This window comes from Salvelinus namaycush, unplaced genomic scaffold (genome assembly GCF_016432855.1).
Source record: "Salvelinus namaycush isolate Seneca unplaced genomic scaffold, SaNama_1.0 Scaffold243, whole genome shotgun sequence".
In the NCBI taxonomy this organism is placed as follows: Eukaryota; Metazoa; Chordata; class Actinopteri; order Salmoniformes; family Salmonidae; genus Salvelinus; species Salvelinus namaycush.
The window spans coordinates 1-21,023 of record NW_024059264.1 but is presented as its reverse complement, the minus strand read 5'-3'; the positions used below and the strand labels follow the sequence as shown (position 1 = coordinate 21,023).

At 48.9% G+C, this 21,023-nt stretch overlaps 1 protein-coding gene across 1 annotated transcript; it reads left to right on the top strand.

Moving 5' to 3' along the window:
* Positions 1–1,088: 1,088 nt before the first annotated feature.
* LOC120038934 (guanylate cyclase soluble subunit alpha-2-like) lies at positions 1,089–13,751 on the top strand (the record flags this gene model as incomplete). Its single annotated transcript, XM_038984475.1, has 4 exons — positions 1,089–1,325; positions 6,751–6,812; positions 8,284–8,411; positions 12,871–13,751. Coding segments are annotated over exons 1-4 (1,308 nt in total), but the record flags the coding sequence as incomplete, so codon positions are not given.
* Positions 13,752–21,023: the final 7,272 nt, after the last annotated feature.

Below are 21,023 nucleotides of genomic sequence, written 5' to 3'. Positions count from 1 at the left end.
TGCAGCTCGCTGATTTGAATTACCCTTATAGCCTCAGTTACATTCATCATGTGTTTACTATGGGGACAGAGAGCTGGTTCGTATAGGAGGGGAGGCTGTATGACTAGTGGTGTACTATATCATAGTCTTGCCGACTAGAACCAAGTCTACCTTAAATTATTGTTTTATCTCAATTATCTCAATTAACTGTCAGTATTCAGTTGATTATGGCAAATTGGTCTAAGATACAAATACACGGAATATGTTCTGCTGACATTGCACAGTGTGGCCAGATGGCTTAGTGTGTGGCATGTAAAAAAAATATAAAGGATAAAATCACATGCAAACACTAGGCCTATTTGATTTGTAGGTTATGTCTTGGTTTCTCCTGCAGTTGCCTGTAGTAGTCTAGTGTCTCCTCCGTCAGTATCTGCGCCATACATTAGCATAGCCCTAGACTAAAGTAGAATGGTCTCATATGGATGGTAAGAGGGGCAGGGTTAAATCTGATATTATATCTGATTGGCTGTGGCGGATGGAGGTAGTGTAGAATAGTGATGCAGTAGAGCAGAGTGGACAGATATAACTCCACCAGGCAGCGGCTCGAGCTGATGTTTGACTGCATGCTGACTGCGCGAGCATCTCTCGGTATCTTCCGATCCTCCTCAGGCCCGCACCTGGACACACCGTTTCCCGCCCACCGGAGAGGAATACAGCCAGCCAACTGCAGGGATGAGAGGATGAAGGAATGAAAGGATGAGTAGTTCACACAGAGTCAGAAAGCCGTGAAGCCGCACATGATTTGATAGTAGAGAGGTGCGCAGCAGGCAAAATACTTCCAACTGGGATTTCAAAGGGAAAACAAAAAGGACAGCCGTTAAAACCGTTAGACATGAGATTCAGCTGGCGAATCTAGTCCCTATCTGGACGTCGCGATAGCATATTTGTTTTTTCTCTAAATGCTCGCGTGCAGTTAGTGTCGCTCTTGACCGGCGCGCGCGCCTCCCAATCTTTCCCACGCAAGTGAATCTGATGAGTCCCCGTAGCCGTGTGTTGTTTCGTCGCCGCACGCGTACGCGCCCGGACTTCTCGCGCTTAGCAGCAGCAGCATGTCCTCGCGCAAGATCTCGTCAGAGTCGTTCAGCTCGATGGGCTCGGAGTGCCTGGAGAGCCCTGGAGATGATGGCGACTCCTGCCCATTTTCACGCATCTGGAACGGCAAGAGCCCCGTGGAGAAGCTCGCGTGCCCGTTCGAGGACGCACCGGGACCCAAACGGGCGACAAGACGGAAGCGCGTGAACCTGGACTCGCTCGGGGAGAGCTTGAGGAGGTTAACGTCGCCCACGGTAGGATACAGTAACAAAAACCGCAGATTTTCCCCGGTATTTCTCTCTCCCCTCTGCATGCATCACCTGCGTGATTACACAAGGGCCAGCACCCTAGAGATGACTGTTAGAATAACGAGAGAGAGAGAAGAATGGGTAGTAGATACGGCCTATTCTATATCACTCCTTACTGGGTGATGAGGTTGTTCTGGGTGAGTTCTGGTGAGTACTGAAGGCAGACTGTTTACAGCGTGTAGTTTAGCTGGCTCCCTCTAGCCTCCTCTGCCCCATCTGCACTGACATGAAAGACGTGGACAGGTGAAATAAAATACCTGGCAGGGAGGGCTCCAGCATACAGCATCATTAACTGTGTTTACAGAACAGTGTAGGTTAAGGAATAGAAACTAGGAAATAAGCTAGATATTAACGATGCATTTGATGATGATTATTGTGATAAAGATATCCTGATCTAATACAAGACTCTTTTTCATTTCCTTGGTCCAAGGGAAGTGCTTAACTTGCTACTCCCTGGCCAAAAGCAGAGAGACCACAGCCTGCTTTGAAATGAAATATTTATGATACCCGCTTCTGTCAGAATTAGTACTGGGTCTGGGTCTGTGCCTCAGTACTTGTAATAAGAGGCCTACAGTCACAGCGACCCTCTCTCTAACCCCCCCCCCCCCCCCCCCCCCCCCACTCCCACACACACTGCAATCATGGTGACCCAATCATACAAGAGCAAGGCAAGGAGTGGACCACTCTTAGCGACCAGTCAGCCATGACCGGGAGAACAGAGCATGTACTTGGTGTTCACTTCACGGTCCTGATACTATCAACCAGGCCAGTCACGGTGACCCAGAACAGAGGACACACACACACAGCATCTTCACACACAGATGGGCATACCCTCCCCCTGTCTCCACACATTATACTGCTTGATAAGAGGAGGAGAGAGGAGAACTGCTTGAGGAGAGAGAAGTACTGCTTGAAGAGGGAGAAAGGCATATGAAGGACACAGATGATGGAGGGAGGGAGGGGAGAGAGGAAAGGAAGGCAGAGGAAGGATACAGATTATGGAGGGAGGGGAGAGAGGAAAGGAGGGCAGAGGAAGGATACAGATGATGGAGGGAGGGGAGAGAGGAAAGGAGGGCAGAGGAAGGATACAGATGATGGAGGGAGGGGAGAGGAAAGGAGGGCAGAGGAAGGATACAGATGATGGAGGGAGGGAGGGGAGAGAGGAAAGGAGGGCAGAGGAAGGATACAGATGATGGAGGGAGGGAGGGAGGGGGGAGAGGAAAGGAGGACAGAGGAAGGATACAGATGATGGAGGGAGGGAGGGGAGAGAGGAAAGGAGGGCAGAGGAAGGATACAGATGATGGAGGGAGGGGAGAGAGGAAAGGAGGGCAGAGGAAGGATACAGATGATAGAGAGAGGAAAGGAGGGCAGAGGAAGGATACAGATGATGGAGGGAGGGAGGGGAGAGAGGAAAGGAGGGCAGAGGGAGGATACAGATTATGGAGGGAGGGGAGAGAGGGAAGGAGGGCAGAGGAAGGATACAGATTATGGAGGGAGGGGAGAGAGGGAAGGAGGGCAGAGGAAGGATACAGATGATGGAGGGAGGGAGGGGAGAGAGGAAAGGAGGACAGAGGAAGGATACAGATGATGGAGGGAGGGAGGGGAGAGAGGAAAGGAGGGCAGAGGAAGGATACAGATGATGGAGAGAGGAAAGGAGGGCAGAGGAAGGATACAGATGATGGAGGGAGGGAGGGGAGAGAGGAAAGGAGGGCAGAGGGAGGATACAGATGATGGAGGGAGAGGAGAGAGGAAAAGAGGGCAGAGGGAGGATACAGATGATAGAGGGAGGGAGGGGAGAGAGGAAAGGAGGGCAGATGAAGGATACAGATGATGGAGGGAGAGGAGAGAGGAAAAGAGGGCAGAGGGAGGATACAGATGATGGAGGGAGGGAGGGAGGGGAGAGAGGAAAGGAGGGCAGAGGAAGGATACAGATGATAGAGGGAGGGAGGGGAGAGAGGAAAGGAGGGCAGATGAAGGATACAGATGATGGAGGGAGAGGAGAGAGGAAAAGAGGGCAGAGGGAGGATACAGATGATGGAGGGAGGGAGGGAGGGGAGAGAGGAAAGGAGGGCAGAGGAAGGATACAAATGATGGAGGGAGAGGAGAGAGGAAAGGAGGGCAGAGGAAGGATACAGATGATGGAGGGAGGGAGGGGAGAGAGGAAAGGAGGGCAGAGGAAGGATACAAATGATGGAGGGAGAGGAGAGAGGAAAGGAGGGCAGAGGAAGGATACAGATGATGGAGGGAAGGAGGGGAGAGAAGAAAGGAGAGAGTAAAACTAAAGACACAAATGAACACATTTTTCATTGTGTGTGTGTGTCGGTCTGTGTGTGTTTGTTTGTTTGTATGGATCAGCCAGCTGATCCACTGTGTGTTAACAAGCCAACCCACCTTTTCATAGTGTATGTGTGTGTATGGATTAATGTACAAGACTTTGGGATGTGAATGTTTGCTAGTGAAATGTGATAAAAGATGTGTGCTTGTCATTGTGTTTACTGGTTTTCTGATGGTAATGTGTGGAGAGAGTGAGTGTGTGTCGATGACGTATGTTCTGTGAATGAATGGCTAAAACAAGGATATTCTTACAGGACACCTGTATGTATAACGTTGGATGAGCCAGATACCGGTCTCCTGTACACCAGGTTTCAGCAGAGGCTGTTGGATGAGCCAGATGCTGGTCTCCTGTACACTAGGTTTCAGCAGAGGTCGTTGGATGAGCCAGATGCTGGTCTCCTGTACACCAGGTTTCAGCAGAGACCGTTAGATGAGCCAGATGCTGGTCTCCTGTACACCAGGTTTCAGCAGAGGCTGTTAGTTGAGCCAGATGCTGGTCTCCTGTACACCAGGTTTCAGCAGAGGTCGTTGGATGAGCCAGATGCTGGTCTCCTGTACACCAGGTTTCAGCAGAGGTCGTTGGATGAGCCAGATGCTGGTCTCCTGTACACCAGGTTTCAGCAGAGACCGTTAGATGAGCCAGATGCTGGTCTCCTGTACACCAGGTTTCAGCAGAGGCTGTTAGTTGAGCCAGATGCTGGTCTCCTGTACACCAGGTTTCAGCAGAGGCCGTTAGATGAGACAGATGCTGGTCTCCTGTACACCAGGTTTCAGCAGAGGCCGTTGGATGAGCCAGATGCTGGTCTCCTGTACACCAGGTTTCAGCAGAGGCCGTTAGATGAGCCAGATGCTGGTCTCCTGTACACCAGGTTTCAGCAGAGGCCGTTGGATGAGCCAGATGCTGGTCTCCTGTACACCACGTTTCAGCAGAGGCCGTAGGGTGACCCCAGGCTGACACGGTGTTCTTTTACCATTGCTACAGGATTGTTCATCATATTAAACCCTCTCCCTCTGGCTCAGTCTCTCGCTCTCTCTCTGTCTCTTTCTCTCTCTTTCTCTCTCTCTCTGTCTCTGTCTCTCTCTCTCTGTCTCTCTCTCTCTCTTTCTCTCTCTGTCACTCTCTCTGTGTGTCTCTCTCTCTCTCTAGTTTCTCTCTTTGTCACTCTCTCTCCTCTCTCTTCTCTCTCTCTCTCTGTCTCTCTCTCTCTGTCCCTCTCTCTCTATCTCGCTCTCTCTCTCTCTCACACGCGCATGCACACACACACACACTCCGTCTCAGTCAGAGCCTCTCAGTCAGAGGATAGTGTTTTTGTCGTTGTTGATAGGAGAGGATAGTGTTTTTGTCATTGTTGATAGGAGAGGATAGTGTTTTTGTCATTGTTGATAGGAGAGGATAGTGTTTTTGTCATTGTTGATAGGAGAGGATAGTGTTTTTGTCATTGTTGATAGGAGAGGATAGTGTTTCTGTCGTTGTTTGATAGGAGAGGATAATGTTTTTGTCGTTGTTGATAGGAAAGAATAGTGTTTTTGTCATTGTTGATAAGAAAGGATAGTGTTTTTGTCGTTGTTGATAGGAAAGGATAGTGTTTTTGTCGTTGTTGATAGGAAAGGATAGTGTTTTTGTCGTTGTTGATAGGAAAGGATAGTGTTTTTGTCGTTGTTGATAGGAAAGGATAATGTTTTTGTCGTTGTTGATAGGAAAGGATAGTGTTTTTGTCATTGTTGATAAGAAAGGATAGTGTTTTTGTCGTTGTTGATAGGAAAGGATAATGTTTTTGTCGTTGTTGATAGGAGAGGATAATGTTTTTGTCATTGTTGATAAGAAAGGATAGTGTTCTTGTCGTTGTTGATAGGAAAGGATAGTGTTTTTGTCGTTGTTGATAGGAGAGGATAATGTTTTTGTCATTGTTGATAGGAAAGAATAGTGTTTTTGTTGTTGTTGATAGGAAAGAATAGTGTTTTTGTCGTTGTTGATAGGAGAGGATAATGTTTTTGTCATTGTTGATAGGAAAGGATAGTGTTTTTGTCGTTGTTGATAAGAGAGGATAATGTTTTTGTCGTTGTTGATAGGAAAGAATAGTGTTTTTGTCGTTGTTGATAAGAGAGGATAATGTTTTTGTCGTTGTTGATAGGAGAGGATAGTGTTTTTGTCGTTGTTGATAGGAGAGGATAATGTTTTTGTCGTTGTTGATAGGAAAGAATAGTGTTTTTGTCGTTGTTGATAGGAAAGAATAGTGTTTTTGTCGTTGTTGATAGGAGAGGATAATGTTTTTGTCATTGTTGATAGGAAAGAATAGTGTTTTTGTCGTTGTTGATAGGAGAGGATAGTGTTTTTGTCGTTGTTGATAGGAGAGGATAGTGTTTTTGTCGTTGTTGATAGGAGAGGATAATGTTTTTGTCGTTGTTGATAGGAAAGAATAGTGTTTTTGTCGTTGTTGATAGGAAAGAATAGTGTTTTTGTCGTTGTTGATAGGAGAGGATAATGTTTTTGTCATTGTTGATAGGAAATAATAGTGTTTTTGTCGTTGTTGATAGGAAAGAATAGTGTTTTTGTCGTTGTTGATAGGAAAGAATAGTGTTTTTGTCGTTGTTGATAGGAAAGGATAGTGTTTTTGTCGTTGTTGATAGGAAAGGATAGTGTTTTTTTGTGCCAGTAATACATTGCTGGAATGTTAATAAAGTATTAAATGCGGTCTGCTGAAATGATCTGTTATATATTTATATTTAGGGCCCTGAGTTTTTAGCGACCACTTGACCCGACCAGGACAGCAGTGTGCTTATATTTGTCCTATTCCACACATGTACAAGTGTGTATTAATGTGCATGTGTGAATTGAAAATGTGTTTTTTTGCATATCCCAGAGAGTGGGGCCATGGCCAAGGTCTGCCATTTTCAACGGTGACCCTGGAGCAATTAGGGTTAAGTGCCTTGCTCAAGGGCACATCGGCAGACTTTTCGCCTTGTCGCCTCGGGATTCGAACCAGCAACCTCTCGGTTACTGGCCCAGTGACATTTTTCTTTTTTCATCTTCTTTCAGACACAGATGGTTCAACAGTCTTTACAGAGAACCTTAGAGTTCTACAGACAGAAAGAGATCAGGTAAGGACTGCTGTGCTGCGTGTGTGTATGCGTGTGTGTATGCGTGTGTGTATGCGTGTGTCTGCGTCCTTGAGAATGGTGTAGTAGAGGTAGCTATAGGCCTATGGGAAGAGAGAATAAGCATACTGTGAGTAATGATTTCTAGTAACATAGTGAGGTCACATAAGAGCAAGGCTACTGTACTGTTTTCTGTTTTAGCTCATATAAATCTGTTTTAGCTCATATACGTGTTATAAATGAGAAAAGCATGTAACTAATTCATCCGTTACATAACACGTGTGTTTGTATGTTGTGTTGCTCTGTGCCCTTGTTTTGAACCGTACTGAACATGTAAAGTGTTGGTCGCATGTTTCATGAGCTGAAATAAAAGATCCCAGAAGTTTTTCATACACACAAAAATATTATTTCTCTCAAATTTGTTTACTTTTCTGTTAGTGAGCATTTCTCCTTTGCCAAGATAATCCATCCACCTGACAGGTGCAGGGGACAATAAAAGGCCACTCTAAACAACACAATGCCACAGATGTCTCACGCTTTGAGGGAGTGTGCAATTGGCATGCTGACTGCAGGAATGTCCACCAGAGCTGTTGCCAGATAATTTAATGTTCATTTCTCTACCATAAGCCGCCTCCAACGTCATTTTAGAGAATTTGGCAGTACGTCCAATTGGCCTTACAACTGCAGACCACGTGTAACCACGCCAGCCTAGGATCTCCACTTCCGGCTTCTTCACCAGCGGATCGTCTGAGACCAGTCACCCGGACAGCTGATGAAACTGAGGGTGGGCCTAGCTCCCCAGTGGCTGCATCCCTGTCCAGTCGTGAAATCCATAGATTAGGGTGTAATGAATTTATTTCAATTGACTGATTACCTTATATGAACTGTAACTCAGTAAAATCATGGAAATTGTTGCATGTTGCATTTAGATTTTGTTCAGTATAGTTAAGTGTGTGTGTGTGTGTGTGTGTGTGTGTGTGTGATCTCTGTCTATTAGGGTGGTAAATGTGCTCATTAGACATAGCAGGTCAATATTACAGTAATGCCCCGGTAAATATTACGGTAATGCCCCATTGGTTTATAAACAGACCAGCAATGAGGCGCTCTCTAGCCTGTTATAAACTGGTTTGAGTCCTGAATGCTGATTGGCTGACATCTGTGGTATATTAGACCGTATACCACGCGTATGACAAAACATTTATTTTTACTGCTCTAATTACGTTGGTAACCAGTTTATAATAGCAATAAGGCACCTCAGGGGTTTGTGATATATGGCCAATATACCACAGCTAAGGGCTGTATCCAGGCACTCCATGTTGCGTCGTGCTTAAGAACAGCCCTTAGCCGTTGTATATTGGCCAAATACCACACTCCCTAGGGCCTTATTGCTTAATTATATAATCTCTCTGTCCCCATTCCGTGTGTGTGTGTGTGTGGGTGTGGGTGTGGGTGGGTGTGTGTGTGTGTGTCAAAGGTGCAGAGAGGATGGGAAGGAGGAAAAGAAAAGTGTTACTTTGGAGAAGTGTCCCTTTGTGGATCATTGTGGTTCTGAAGAAGAGGCAGACATCTCAGGAATACTACAGTACATGGCTACTCTACAGGGTCAGTATCACTCTACCATGTGACTGAGTGTGTGTGTCGTGCATGTGTAGCCCATCGGTGTAGAGTTGTGTGTTGGCAGAATGTTATTGGTACTGCCTGTTTACTTTGTGTGTGTGTGTGTGTGTGTGTGTGTGTGTGTGTGTGTGTGTGTGTGTGTGTGTGTGTGTGTGTGTGTGTGTGTGTGTGTGTGTGTGTGTGTGTGTGTGTGTGTGTGTGTGTGTGTGCTTTTAATGACTTCTATGCTCTCTGCTTAGTCTCTGTGTGCACATTTCCAGGAGTTTGATTAGTGCTGTCTGCTAACTATGCGTAGTAAGGGATAGTGTGTGCTTTTTGATGTATAAGGGTTTGATTTATGTCCAACCGTGTGTGTGTGTCATTTTGACTCCCCAAAAAGTCCTGAAATTTCACAGAAATGAAGCTGTGTGTGGAATAGGTGTGTGATTTATAATGTTGACACTAGAATAATTCTTCAATTGCACTTTGCAACTAAAAGCAACACCTCCACACGCACATGAACCCCTCTGAACCCTACAGCTACCTTCTAATGAGGAGACACATCTCGGTGGAGCTCTGACAAACACACTTCTTCTTGACCTCTTTCTGCTTTTCTCTTTCTCTCCTCCTTCCTCTCCCTTTCCTGGCTCTCCTACCTCTCACCCTCCCTCCTCTTCCCTAATCCCCCTTTCTCCTCCCCCCTCCATCTTTCTGTTTTGTGCTGCAGTACTGATGGTTATTAGGTTAAAGCACAACCTGTTCCTCAGTGTTCTCCTTCTCTGTCTCTCTACCTCCCTCCCTGCATCTCTCCCTCCCTCCATCTCTCCCTCCCTCCATCTCCCTACCTCCCTCCATCCATCTCCATCTACCTCCCTCCATCTCTCTCTACCTCCATCCATCTCCATCTACCTCCCTCCATCTCTCTACCTCCCTCCATCTCTCTCTACCTCCCTCCCTCCATCTACCTACCTCCCTCCCTCCATCTCTCTCTACTTCCATCCCTCTCTCTCTACCTCCCTCCATCTCCCTCTACCTCCCTCCACCCATCTCCATCTACCTACCTACCTCCCTCCCTCCATCTCTCTACCTCCCTCCCTCCATCTCTCTCTACCTCCATCCATCTCCATCTACCTCCCTCCATCTCTCTCTACCTCCATCCATCTCCATCTACCTCCCTCCATCTCTCTATACCTCCATCCATCTCTCTCTACCTCCATCCATCTCTATCTACCTCCCTCCATCTACCTCCCTCCCTCCCTCCATCCATCTCTATCTACCTCCCTCCATCTACCTACCTCCCTCCCTCCATCTCTCTCTACATCCCTCCATCTCTATCTACCTCCCTCCATCTACCTCCTCCCTCCCTCCATCCATCTCTATCTACCTCCCTCCATCTACCTACCTACCTCCCTCCATCCATCTCTATCTACCTCCCTCCATCTACCTACCTCCCTCCCTCCATCTCTCTCTACCCCCCTCCCTCTCTCTCTACCTCCCTCCATCTCCCTCTACCTACCTCCCTCCCTCCCTCCATCTACCTCCCTCCCTCCATCTCTCTCTACCTCCCTTCCTCCCTCCATCTACCTCCCTCTCTCCATCTCCCTATACCTCCCTCCATCTCCCTCTACCTACCTACCTACCTCCCTCCCTCCATCTCTCTCTACCTCCCTCTATCTCCCTCTACCTCCCTCCCTCCTTCCATCTCCCTCTACCTTCCTCCATCTACTTCTACCTCCCTCTCTCCATCTCCCTATACCTCCCTCCATCTCCCTCTACCTCCCTCCATCTCCCTCTACCTACCTACCTACCTACCTACCTACCTACCTACCTACCTCCCTCCCTCCATCTCTCTCTACCTCCCTCTATCTCCCTCTACCTCCCTCCCTCCCTCTATCTCCCTCTACCTTCCTCCATCTACTTCTACCTCCTTCTATCTCCCTCTACCTTCCTCCATCTACTTCTACCTCCTTCCATCTCCCTCTACCTCCCTCCCTTATTCTGTCTACCTTCCTCCGTCTGTCTACCTCCCTCCCTTATTCTGTCTATCTTCCTCCGTCTGTCTACCTCCCTCCCATATTCTGTCTACCTTCCTCCGTCTGTCTACCTCCCTCCCTTATTCTGTCTACCTTCCTCCGTCTGTCTACCTTCCTCCGTCTGTCTACCTCCCTCCCTTATTCTGTCTACCTTCCTCCGTCTGTCTACCTCCCTCCCTTATTCTGTCTACCTTCCTCCGTCTGTCTACCTCCCTCCCTTATTCTGTCTATCTTCCTCCGTCTGTCTACCTCCCTCCCTTATTCTGTCTACCTTCCTCCGTCTGTCTACCTCCCTCCCTTATTCTGTCTACCTTCCTCCGTCTGTCTACCTTCCTCCGTCTGTCTACCTCCCTCCCTTATTCTGTCTACCTTCCTCCGTCTGTCTACCTCCCTCCCTTATTCTGTCTACCTTCCTCCGTCTGTCTACCTCCTTCCCTTATTCTGTCTACCTTCCTCCGTCTGTCTACCTCCTTCCCTTATTCTGTCTACCTTCCTCCGTCTGTCTACCTTCCTCCGTCTGTCTACCTCCCTCCCTTATTCTGTCTACCTTCCTCCGTCTGTCTACCTCCCTCCCTTATTCTGTCTACCTTCCTCCGTCTGTCTACCTCCCTCCCTTATTCTGTCTACCTTCCTCCGTCTGTCTACCTCCTTCCCTTATTCTGTCTACCTTCCTCCGTCTGTCTACCTCCCTCCCTTATTCTGTCTACCTTCCTCCGTCTGTCTACCTCCTTCCCTTATTCTGTCTACCTTCCTCCGTCTGTCTACCTCCTTCCCTTATTCTGTCTACCTTCCTCCGTCTGTCTACCTCCCTCCCTTATTCTGTCTACCTTCCTCCGTCTGTCTACCTCCCTCCCTTATTCTGTCTACCTTCCTCCGTCTGTCTACCTCCCTCCCTTATTCTGTCTACCTTCCTCCGTCTGTCTACCTCCCTCCCTTATTCTGTCTACCTTCCTCCGTCTGTCTACCTCCTTCCCTTATTCTGTCTACCTTCCTCCGTCTGTCTACCTCCCTCCCTTATTCTGTCTACCTTCCTCCGTCTGTCTACCTCCCTCCCTTATTCTGTCTACCTTCCTCCGTCTGTCTACCTCCTTCCCTTATTCTGTCTACCTTCCTCCGTCTGTCTACCGCCTTCCCTTATTCTGTCTACCTTCCTCCGTCTGTCTACCTCCTTCCCTTATTCTGTCTACCTTCCTCCGTCTGTCTACCTCCCTCCCTTATTCTGTCTACCTTCCTCCGTCTGTCTACCTCCCTCCCTTATTCTGTCTACCTTCCTCCGTCTGTCTACCTCCTTCCCTTATTCTGTCTACCTTCCTCCGTCTGTCTACCGCCTTCCCTTATTCTGTCTACCTTCCTCCGTCTGTCTACCTCCCTCTCTCCATGTCTCTCTACCTCCCTCTCTCCATCGCTGCCTCAGCCGTGACATGCCTGTAAATGTCAGCATGCTCCTCACCATACTCTCATTACCTAACCCACCTGTGTGTGTGTGTGTGTGTGTGTGTGTGTGTGTGTGTGTGTGTGTGTGTGTGTGTGTGTGTGTGTGTGTGTGTGTGTGTGTGTGTGTGTGTGTGTGTGTGTGTGTGTGTGTGGTTTGTATTTTGTTGTGTGTTGTCCAGCCTGTTGTGTTCTCTCTGTTTGTTATGCATCAGGGTTGACTGATCAGTCAGAAAAACAGCAGCTGTGTGTGTGTGTGTGTGTGTGTGTGTGTGTGTGTGTGTGTGTGCTCTAAAGCTGATCAGCGTTCTGCTCTGCTTGTCCTTCACAGTAAATAACTCCCTACAGCCCAGCCATGGCACTCCATCTGTGTTCGTTTACTTTGATGTTGTGGTTGTGTTGTCCTTACGTTGTCCTGAGGTTGTAGTTGTGTTGTCCTTACGTTGTCCTGAGGTTGTGGTTGTGTTGTCCTTACGTTGTCCTGAGGTTGTTGTTGTGTTTTCCTTACGTTGTCCTGAGGTTGTTGTGTTTCCCTTACGTTGTCCTGAGGTTGTGGTTGTGTTGTCCTTACGTTGTCCTGAGGTTGTTGTTGTGTTTTCCTTACGTTGTCCTGAGGTTGTAGTTGTGTTGTCCTTACGTTGTCCTGAGGTTGTGGTTGTGTTGTCCTTACGTTGTCCTGAGGTTGTTGTTGTGTTTTCCTTACGTTGTCCTGAGGTTGTAGTTGTGTTGTCCTTACGTTGTCCTGAGGTTGTGGTTGTGTTGTCCTTACGTTGTCCTGAGGTTGTGGTTGTGTTTTCCTTACGTTGTCCTGAGGTTGTGGTTGTGTTGTCCTTACGTTGTCCTGAGGTTGTAGTTGTGTTGTCCTTACGGTGTCCTGAGGTTGTAGTTGTGTTGTCCTTACGTTGTCCTGAGGTTGTGGTTGTGTTTTCCTTACGGTGTCCTGAGGTTGTTGTTGTGTTGTCCTTACGTTGTCCTGAGGTTGTGGTTGTGTTGTGTTCTAGGTGTGCGGTTCTGTGAGCTGAGGGAGCGTTTCGGGGAGGAGTTCTTCGGTCTGTGTTTCGAGGAGAATGAGCGGGTTCTAAGAGCGGTGGGAGGGAACCTGCAGGACTTCTTTAATGGCTTTGACGCCATCTTAGAACACATCAGAACCTCGACCGGACGCCGCGCCTCTTCAGAGAGCCCCTCCTTTCAATGCAAAGACCCTCACGAGGAGGAGAGAGGAGGAGGAGGAGGAGGAGGAAGAAGGGAGAGGGTGGGAGGAAAGCTTCTCCTCCTCCACTGCTTTAACCCCGCCCCTGTCGTGGGATTGGCTATGCCTGGTCTGATCCGAGCCGTCGCACGCCGAATCTTCCACTCCCAAGTTGTGGTGAAGGAAGCCCCTCCCCTAGCGCCCTTGTCGCCCAATGAGGACCCAGAACACTCAGGAGGAGACTCCACCCCTACACCGACCCCCTCTCCTTCCGCGTCACCATCACCCCCTTCCCCGTCTGTCCCCGTCTGCCTCTCCTTCCTCATCAGAGAAACATCACCCTCCCCTCCCTCCATCCCTCCCTCCTCTGTCACTCTTCCAACAGAGACCTCCAAGCAGACCCTTCCGCCCCTCTCCCTCTCCCCCACTGACCTGCGCATCGGTCCAGCAACATTCTGCAGGGCCTTCCCCTTCCACCTGGTGTTGGGCCCCAGCATGGAGCTGCTGCAGCTAGGGGAAGGTCTGAGAAGGCAGGCACGGATCGAGCCTCACCGGACCCTCTCCTTCAGGGACTGCTTTGAGATTATCTCCCCCAGGATCCAGCCCACCTTCCAGGCCATACTGCTGCGTCTGGCCTCCCCCTTCACCATCCGCACCCGGCCAGACTGCTCCCAGTCAGGCACCAAGGAGAAGGTATTTATGTACTGTCTGTCTGTCTGTCTGTCTGTCTGTCTGTCTGTCTGTCTGTCTGTCTCTGTCTGTCTCTGTCTGTCTGTCTGTCTGTCTGTCTGTCTGTCTGTCTGTCTGTCTGTCTGTCTGTCTGTGTGCGCATCAGAAAAAGAGGCAAAAATGGTCCTGTTGTATAACATCCTCTATCTACAGTCTCCTCTGTCAGCTAGCTACACACACTGCTCTCTCCATCCTCTATCTACAGTCTCCTCTATCAGCTAGCTACACACACTGCTCTCTCCATCCTCTAACTACAGTCTCCTCTGTCAGCAAGCTACACACACTGCTCTCCATCCTCTATCTACAGTCTCCTCTGTCAGCAAGCTACACACACTGCTCTCTCCATCCTCTATCTACAGTCTCCTCTGTCAGCTAGCTACACACACTGCTCTCTCCATCCTCTATCTACAGTCTCCTCTGTCAGCAAGCTACACACACTGCTCTCTCCATCCTCTATCTACTGTCTCCTCTGTCAGCAAGCTACACACACTGCTCTCTCCATCCTTTTTCTACAGTCTCCCCTGTCAGCTAGCTACACACACTGCTCTCTCCATCTTCTATCTACAGTCTCCTCTGTCAGCTAGCTACACACACTGCTCTCTTCCTCCTCTATCTACAGTCTCCCCTGTCAGCAAGCTACACACACTGCTCTCTCCATCCTCTATCTACAGTCTCCTCTGTCAGCAAGCTACACACACTGCTCTCCATCCTCTATCTACAGTCTCCCCTGTCAGCAAGCTACACACACTGCTCTCTCCATCCTCTATCTACAGTCTCCTCTGTCAGCTAGCTACACACACTGCTCTCTCCATCCTCTATCTACAGTCTCCTCTATCAGCTAGCTACACACACTGCTCTCTCCATCCTCTATCTACAGTCTCCTCTATCAGCTAGCTACACACACTGCTCTCTCCATCCTCTTTCTACAGTCTCCTCTGTCAGCTAGCTACACACACTGCTCTCTCCATCCTCTATCTACAGTCTCCTCTGTCAGCTAGCTACACACACTGCTCTCTCCATCCTCTATATACAGTCTCCTCTATCAGCTAGCTACACACACTGCTCTCTCCATCCTCTATCTACAGTCTCCTCTGTCAGCAAGCTACACACACTGCTCTCTCCATCCTCTATCTACTGTCTCCTCTGTCAGCAAGCTAAACACACTGCTCTCTCCATCCTCTTTCTACAGTCTCCCCTGTCAGCTAGCTACACACACTGCTCTCTCCATCTTCTATCTACAGTCTCCTCTGTCAGCTAGCTACACACACTGCTCTCTTCCTTCTCTATCTACAGTCTCCCCTGTCAGCAAGGTACACACACTGCTCTCTCCATCCTCTATCTACAGTCTCCTCTGTCAGCTAGCTACACACACTGCTCTCCATCCTCTATCTACTGTCTCCTCTGTCAGCTAGCTACACACACTGCTCTCTCCATCCTCTTTCTACAGTCTCCTCTGTCAGCTAGCTACACACACTGCTCTCTCCATCCTCTATCTACAGTCTCCTCTATCAGCTAGCTACACACACTGCTCTCTCCATCCTCTATCTACAGTCTCCTCTATCAGCTAGCTACACACACTGCTCTCTCCATCCTCTATCTACAGTCTCCCCTGTCAGCTAGCTACACACACTGCTCTCTCCATCCTCTATCTACAGTCTCCTCTGTCAGCTAGCTACACACACTGCTCTCTCCATCCTCTATCTACAGTCTCCTCTGTCAGCAAGCTACACACACTGCTCTCTCCATCCTCTATCTACAATCTCCTCTGTCAGCAAGCTACACACACTGCTCTCTCCATCCTCTATCTACAGTCTCCTCTGTCAGCAAGCTACACACACTGCTCTCCATCCTCTATCTACAGTCTCCTCTGTCAGCAAGCTACACACACTGCTCTCTCCATCCTCTATCTACAGTCTCCTCTGTCAGCTAGCTACACACACTGCTCTCTCCATCCTCTATCTACAGTCTCCTCTATCAGCTAGCTACACACACTGCTCTCTCCATCCTCTATCTACAGTCTCCTCTGTCAGCTAGCTACACACACTGCTCTCTCCATCCTCTATCTACAGTCTCCTCTATCAGCTAGCTACACACACTGCTCTCTCCATCCTCTATCTACAGTCTCCTCTGTCAGCAAGCTACACACACTGCTCTCTCCATCCTCTATCTACTGTCTCCTCTGTCAGCAAGCTACACACACTGCTCTCTCCATCCTCTTTCTACAGTCTCCCCTGTCAGCTAGCTACACACACTGCTCTCTCCATCTTCTATCTACAGTCTCCTCTGTCAGCTAGCTACACACACTGCTCTCTTCCTCCTCTATCTACAGTCTCCCCTGTCAGCAAGCTACACACACTGCTCTCTCCATCCTCTATCTACAGTCTCCTCTGTCAGCAAGCTACACACACTGCTCTCCATCCTCTATCTACAGTCTCCCTCTGTCAGCAAGCTACACACACTGCTCTCTCCATCCTCTATCTACAGTCTCCTCTGTCAGCTAGCTACACACACTGCTCTCTCCATCCTCTATCTACAGTCTCCTCTAGTCAGCTAGCTACACACACTGCTCTCTCATCCTCTATCTACAGTCTCCTCTGTCAGCTAGCTACACACACTGCTCTCTCCATCCTCTATCTACAGTCTCCTCTGTCAGCTAGCTACACACACTGCTCTCTCCATCCTCTATCTACAGTCTCCTCTATCAGCTAGCTACACACACTGCTCTCTCCATCCTCTATCTACAGTCTCCTCTGTCAGCATGCTACACACACTGCTCTCTCCATCCTCTATCTACAGTCTCCTCTGTCAGCAAGCTACACACACTGCTCTCTCCATCCTCTATCTACAGTCTCCTCTGTCAGCTAGCTACACACACTGCTCTCTCCATCCTCTATCTACAGTCTCCTCTGTCAGCTAAGCTACACACACTGCTCTCTCCATCCTCTATCTACAGTCTCCTCTGTCAGCAAGCTACACACACTGCTCTCTCCATCCTCTATCTACAGTCTCCTCTGTCAGCAAGCTACACACACTGCTCTCTCCATCCTCTATCTACAGTCTCCTCTGTCAGCAAGCTACACACACTGCTCTCTCCATCCTCTATCTACAGTCTCCTCTGTCAGCTAGCTACACACACTGCTCTCCATCCTCTATCTACAGTCTCCCTCTGTCAGCTAGCTACACACACTGCTCTCTCCATCCTCTATCTACAGTCTCCTCTGTCAGCTAGCTACACACACTGCTCTCTCCATCCTCTATCTACAGTCTCCTCTATCAGCTAGCTACACACACTGCTCTCTCCATCCTCTATCTACAGTCTCCTCTATCAGCTAGCTACACACACTGCTCTCTCCATCCTCTATCTACAGTCTCCTCTGTCAGCAAGCTACACACACTGCTCTCTCCATCCTCTATCTACAGTCTCCTCTGTCAGCTAAGCTACACACACTGCTCTCTCCATCCTCTATCTACAGTCTCCCCTGTCAGCAAGCTACACACACTGCTCTCTCCATCCTCTATCTACAGTCTCCTCTGTCAGCTAGCTACACACACTGCTCTCTCCATCCTCTATCTACAGTCTCCCTCTGTCAGCAAGCTACACACACTGCTCTCTCCATCCTCTATCTACAGTCTCCTCTGTCAGCAAGCTACACACACTGCTCTCTCCATCCTCTATCTACAGTCTCCTCTGTCAGCAAGCTACACACACTGCTCTCTCCATCCTCTATCTACAGTCTCCTCTGTCAGCTAGCTACACACACTGCTCTCTCCATCCTCTATCTACAGTCTCCTCTATCAGCTAAGCTACACACACTGCTCTCTCCATCCTCTATCTACAGTCTCCTCTGTCAGCTAGCTACACACACTGCTCTCTCCATCCTCTATCTACAGTCTCCTCTATCAGCTAGCTACACACACTGCTCTCTCCATCCTCTATCTACAGTCTCCTCTGTCAGCAAGCTACACACACTGCTCTCTCCATCCTCTATCTACAGTCTCCTCTGTCAGCTAGCTACACACACTGCTCTCTCCATCCTCTATCTACAGTCTCCTCTGTCAGCTAGCTACACACACTGCTCTCTCCATCCTCTATCTACAGTCTCCTCTGTCAGCTAGCTACACACACTGCTCTCTTCCTCCTCTATCTACAGTCTCCCCTGTCAGCAAGCTACACACACTGCTCTCTCCATCCTCTATCTACAGTCTCCTCTATCAGCAAGCTACACACACTGCTCTCCATCCTCTATCTACAGTCTCCCCTGTCAGCAAGCTACACACACTGCTCTCTCCATCCTCTATCTACAGTCTCCTCTGTCAGCTAGCTACACACACTGCTCTCTCCATCCTCTATCTACAGTCTCCTCTATCAGCTAAGCTACACACACTGCTCTCTCCATCCTCTATCTACAGTCTCCTCTGTCAGCTAGCTACACACACTGCTCTCTCCATCCTCTATATACAGTCTCCTCTATCAGCTAAGCTACACACACTGCTCTCTCCATCCTCTATCTACAGTCTCCTCTGTCAGCAAGCTACACACACTGCTCTCTCTCCATCCTCTATCTACAGTCTCCTCTGTCAGCAAGCTACACACACTGCTCTCTCCATCCTCTATCTACAGTCTCCCTGTCAGCTAAGCTACACACACTGCTCTCTCCATCCTCTATCTACAGTCTCCTCTGTCAGCTAAGCTACACACACTGCTCTCTCCATCCTCTATCTACAGTCTCCTCTGTCAGCTAGCTACACACACTGCTCTCTCCATCCTCTATCTACAGTCTCCTCTGTCAGCTAGCTACACACACTGCTCTCCATCCTCTATCTACAGTCTCCTCTGTCAGCTAAGCTACACACACTGCTCTCTCCATCCTCTATCTACAGTCTCCTCTGTCAGCTAGCTACACACACTGCTCTCTCCATCCTCTATCTACATGTCTCCTCTGATCAGCTAGCTACACACACTGCTCTCTCCATCCTCTATCTACAGTCTCCTCTGTCAGCTAGCTACACACACTGCTCTCTCCATCCTCTATCTACAGTCTCCTCTAGTCAGCTAGCTACACACACTGCTCTCTCCATCCTCTATCTACAGTCTCCTCTGTCAGCAAGCTACACACACTGCTCTCTCCATCCTCTATCTACAGTCTCCTCTGTCAGCAAGCTACACACACTGCTCTCTCCATCCTCTATCTACAGTCTCCTCTGTCAGCAAGCTACACACACTGCTCTCTCCATCCTCTATCTACAGTCTCCCCTGTCAGCAAGCTACACACACTGCTCTCTCCATCCTCTATCTACAGTCTCCTCTGTCAGCTAGCTACACACACTGCTCTCTCCATCCTCTATCTACAGTCTCCTCTAGTCAGCTAGCTACCACACATGCTCTCTCCATCCTCTATCTACAGTCTCCTCTGTCAGCTAGCTACACACACTGCTCTCTCCATCCTCTATATACAGGTCTCCTCTATCAGCTAGCTACACACACTGCTCTCTCCATCCTCTATCTACAGTCTCCTCTGTCAGCAAGCTACACACACTGCTCTCTCCATCCTCTATCTAATGTTTCCTCTGTCAGCAAGCTAACACACACTGCTCTCTCCATCCTCTTTCTACAGTCTCCCTGTCAGCTAGCTACACACACTGCTCTCTCCATCCTCTATCTACAGTCTCCTCTGTCAGCTAGCTACACATCTACTGTCTCCTCTGTCAGGCAAGCTACACACACTGCTCTCTCCATCTCTTTCTACAGTCTCCCCTGTCAGCAAGCTACACACACTGCTCTCTCCATCCTCTATCTACAGTCTCCTCTGTCAGCTAAGCTACACACACTGCTCTCTCCATCCTCTATCTACAGTCTCCTCTGTCAGCTAGCTAACACACTGCTCTCTCCATCCTCTTATCTACAGTCTCTCTGTCAGCTAGCTACACACACTGCTCTCTCCATCCTCTATCTACAGTCTCCTCTGTCAGCTAGCTACACACACTGCTCTCTCCATCTCTATTCTACAGTCTCTCTAGTCAGCTAGCTACACACACTGCTCTCTCCATCCTCTATCTACAGTCTCCTCTGTCAGCAAGCTACACACACTGCTCTCTCCATCCTCATCTACAGTCTCCTCTAGTCAGCAAGCTACACACACTGCTCTCTCCATCCTCTTTCTACAGTCTCCCCTGTCAGCTAGCTACACACATGCTCTCTCATCTCTCTATTACAGTCTCCTCTGTCAGCAAGCTACACACACTGCTCTCATCCTCTATCTACAGTTCCTCTGTCAGCAAGCTACACACACTGCTCTCTCCATCCTCTATCTACAGTCTCTCTGTCAGCAAGCTACACACACTGCTCTCCATCCTCTATCTACATCTCCTCTGTCAGCAGCTACACACACTGCTCTCTCCATCCTCTATCTACAGTCTTCTGTCAGCTAGCTACACACACTGCTCTCCACTCTATCTACAGTCTCTCTGTCAGCTAGCTACCACACTGCTCTCTCCATCCCTATCTACAGTCCTCTGTCAGCTAGCTACACACACTGCTCTCCATCCTCTATCTACAGTCTCCTTATCAGCTAGCTACACACACTGCTCTCTCCATCCTCTATCTACAGTCTCCTCTGTCAGCTAGCTACACACACTGCTCTCCCCATCCTCTATCTACTGTCTCTCTGTCAGCTAGCTACAACACTGCTCTCTCCATCCTCTATCTACAGTCTCCCTGTCAGCAAGATACACACACTGCTCTCTCCATCCTCTATCTACTGTCTCCTCTGTCAGCAAGCTACACACTGCTCTCTCATCCTCTATCTACAGTCTCCCCTGTCAGCAAGCTACACACACTGCTCTCTCCATCCTCTATCTACTGTCTCCTCTGTCAGCTAGCTACACACACTGCTCTCCTCCTCTATCTACAGTCTCCCCTGTCGCAAGCTACACACACTGCTCTCCATCTCTATCTACAGTCTCCTCTGTCAGCTAGCTACACACACGCTCTCCATCCTCTATCTACAGTCTCATCAGCAAGCTACACACACTGCTCTCTCCATCCTCTATCTACAGTCTCCTCTCAGCTAGCTACACACACGCTCTCTCCATCCTTATCTACAGTCTCCTCTGTCAGCAGCTACACACACTGCTCTCTCCATCCTCTATCTACAGTCTCCTCTGTCAGCTAGCTACACACACTGCTCTCCATCCTCTTCTACAGTCTCCCTGTCAGCTAGCTACACACACTGCTCT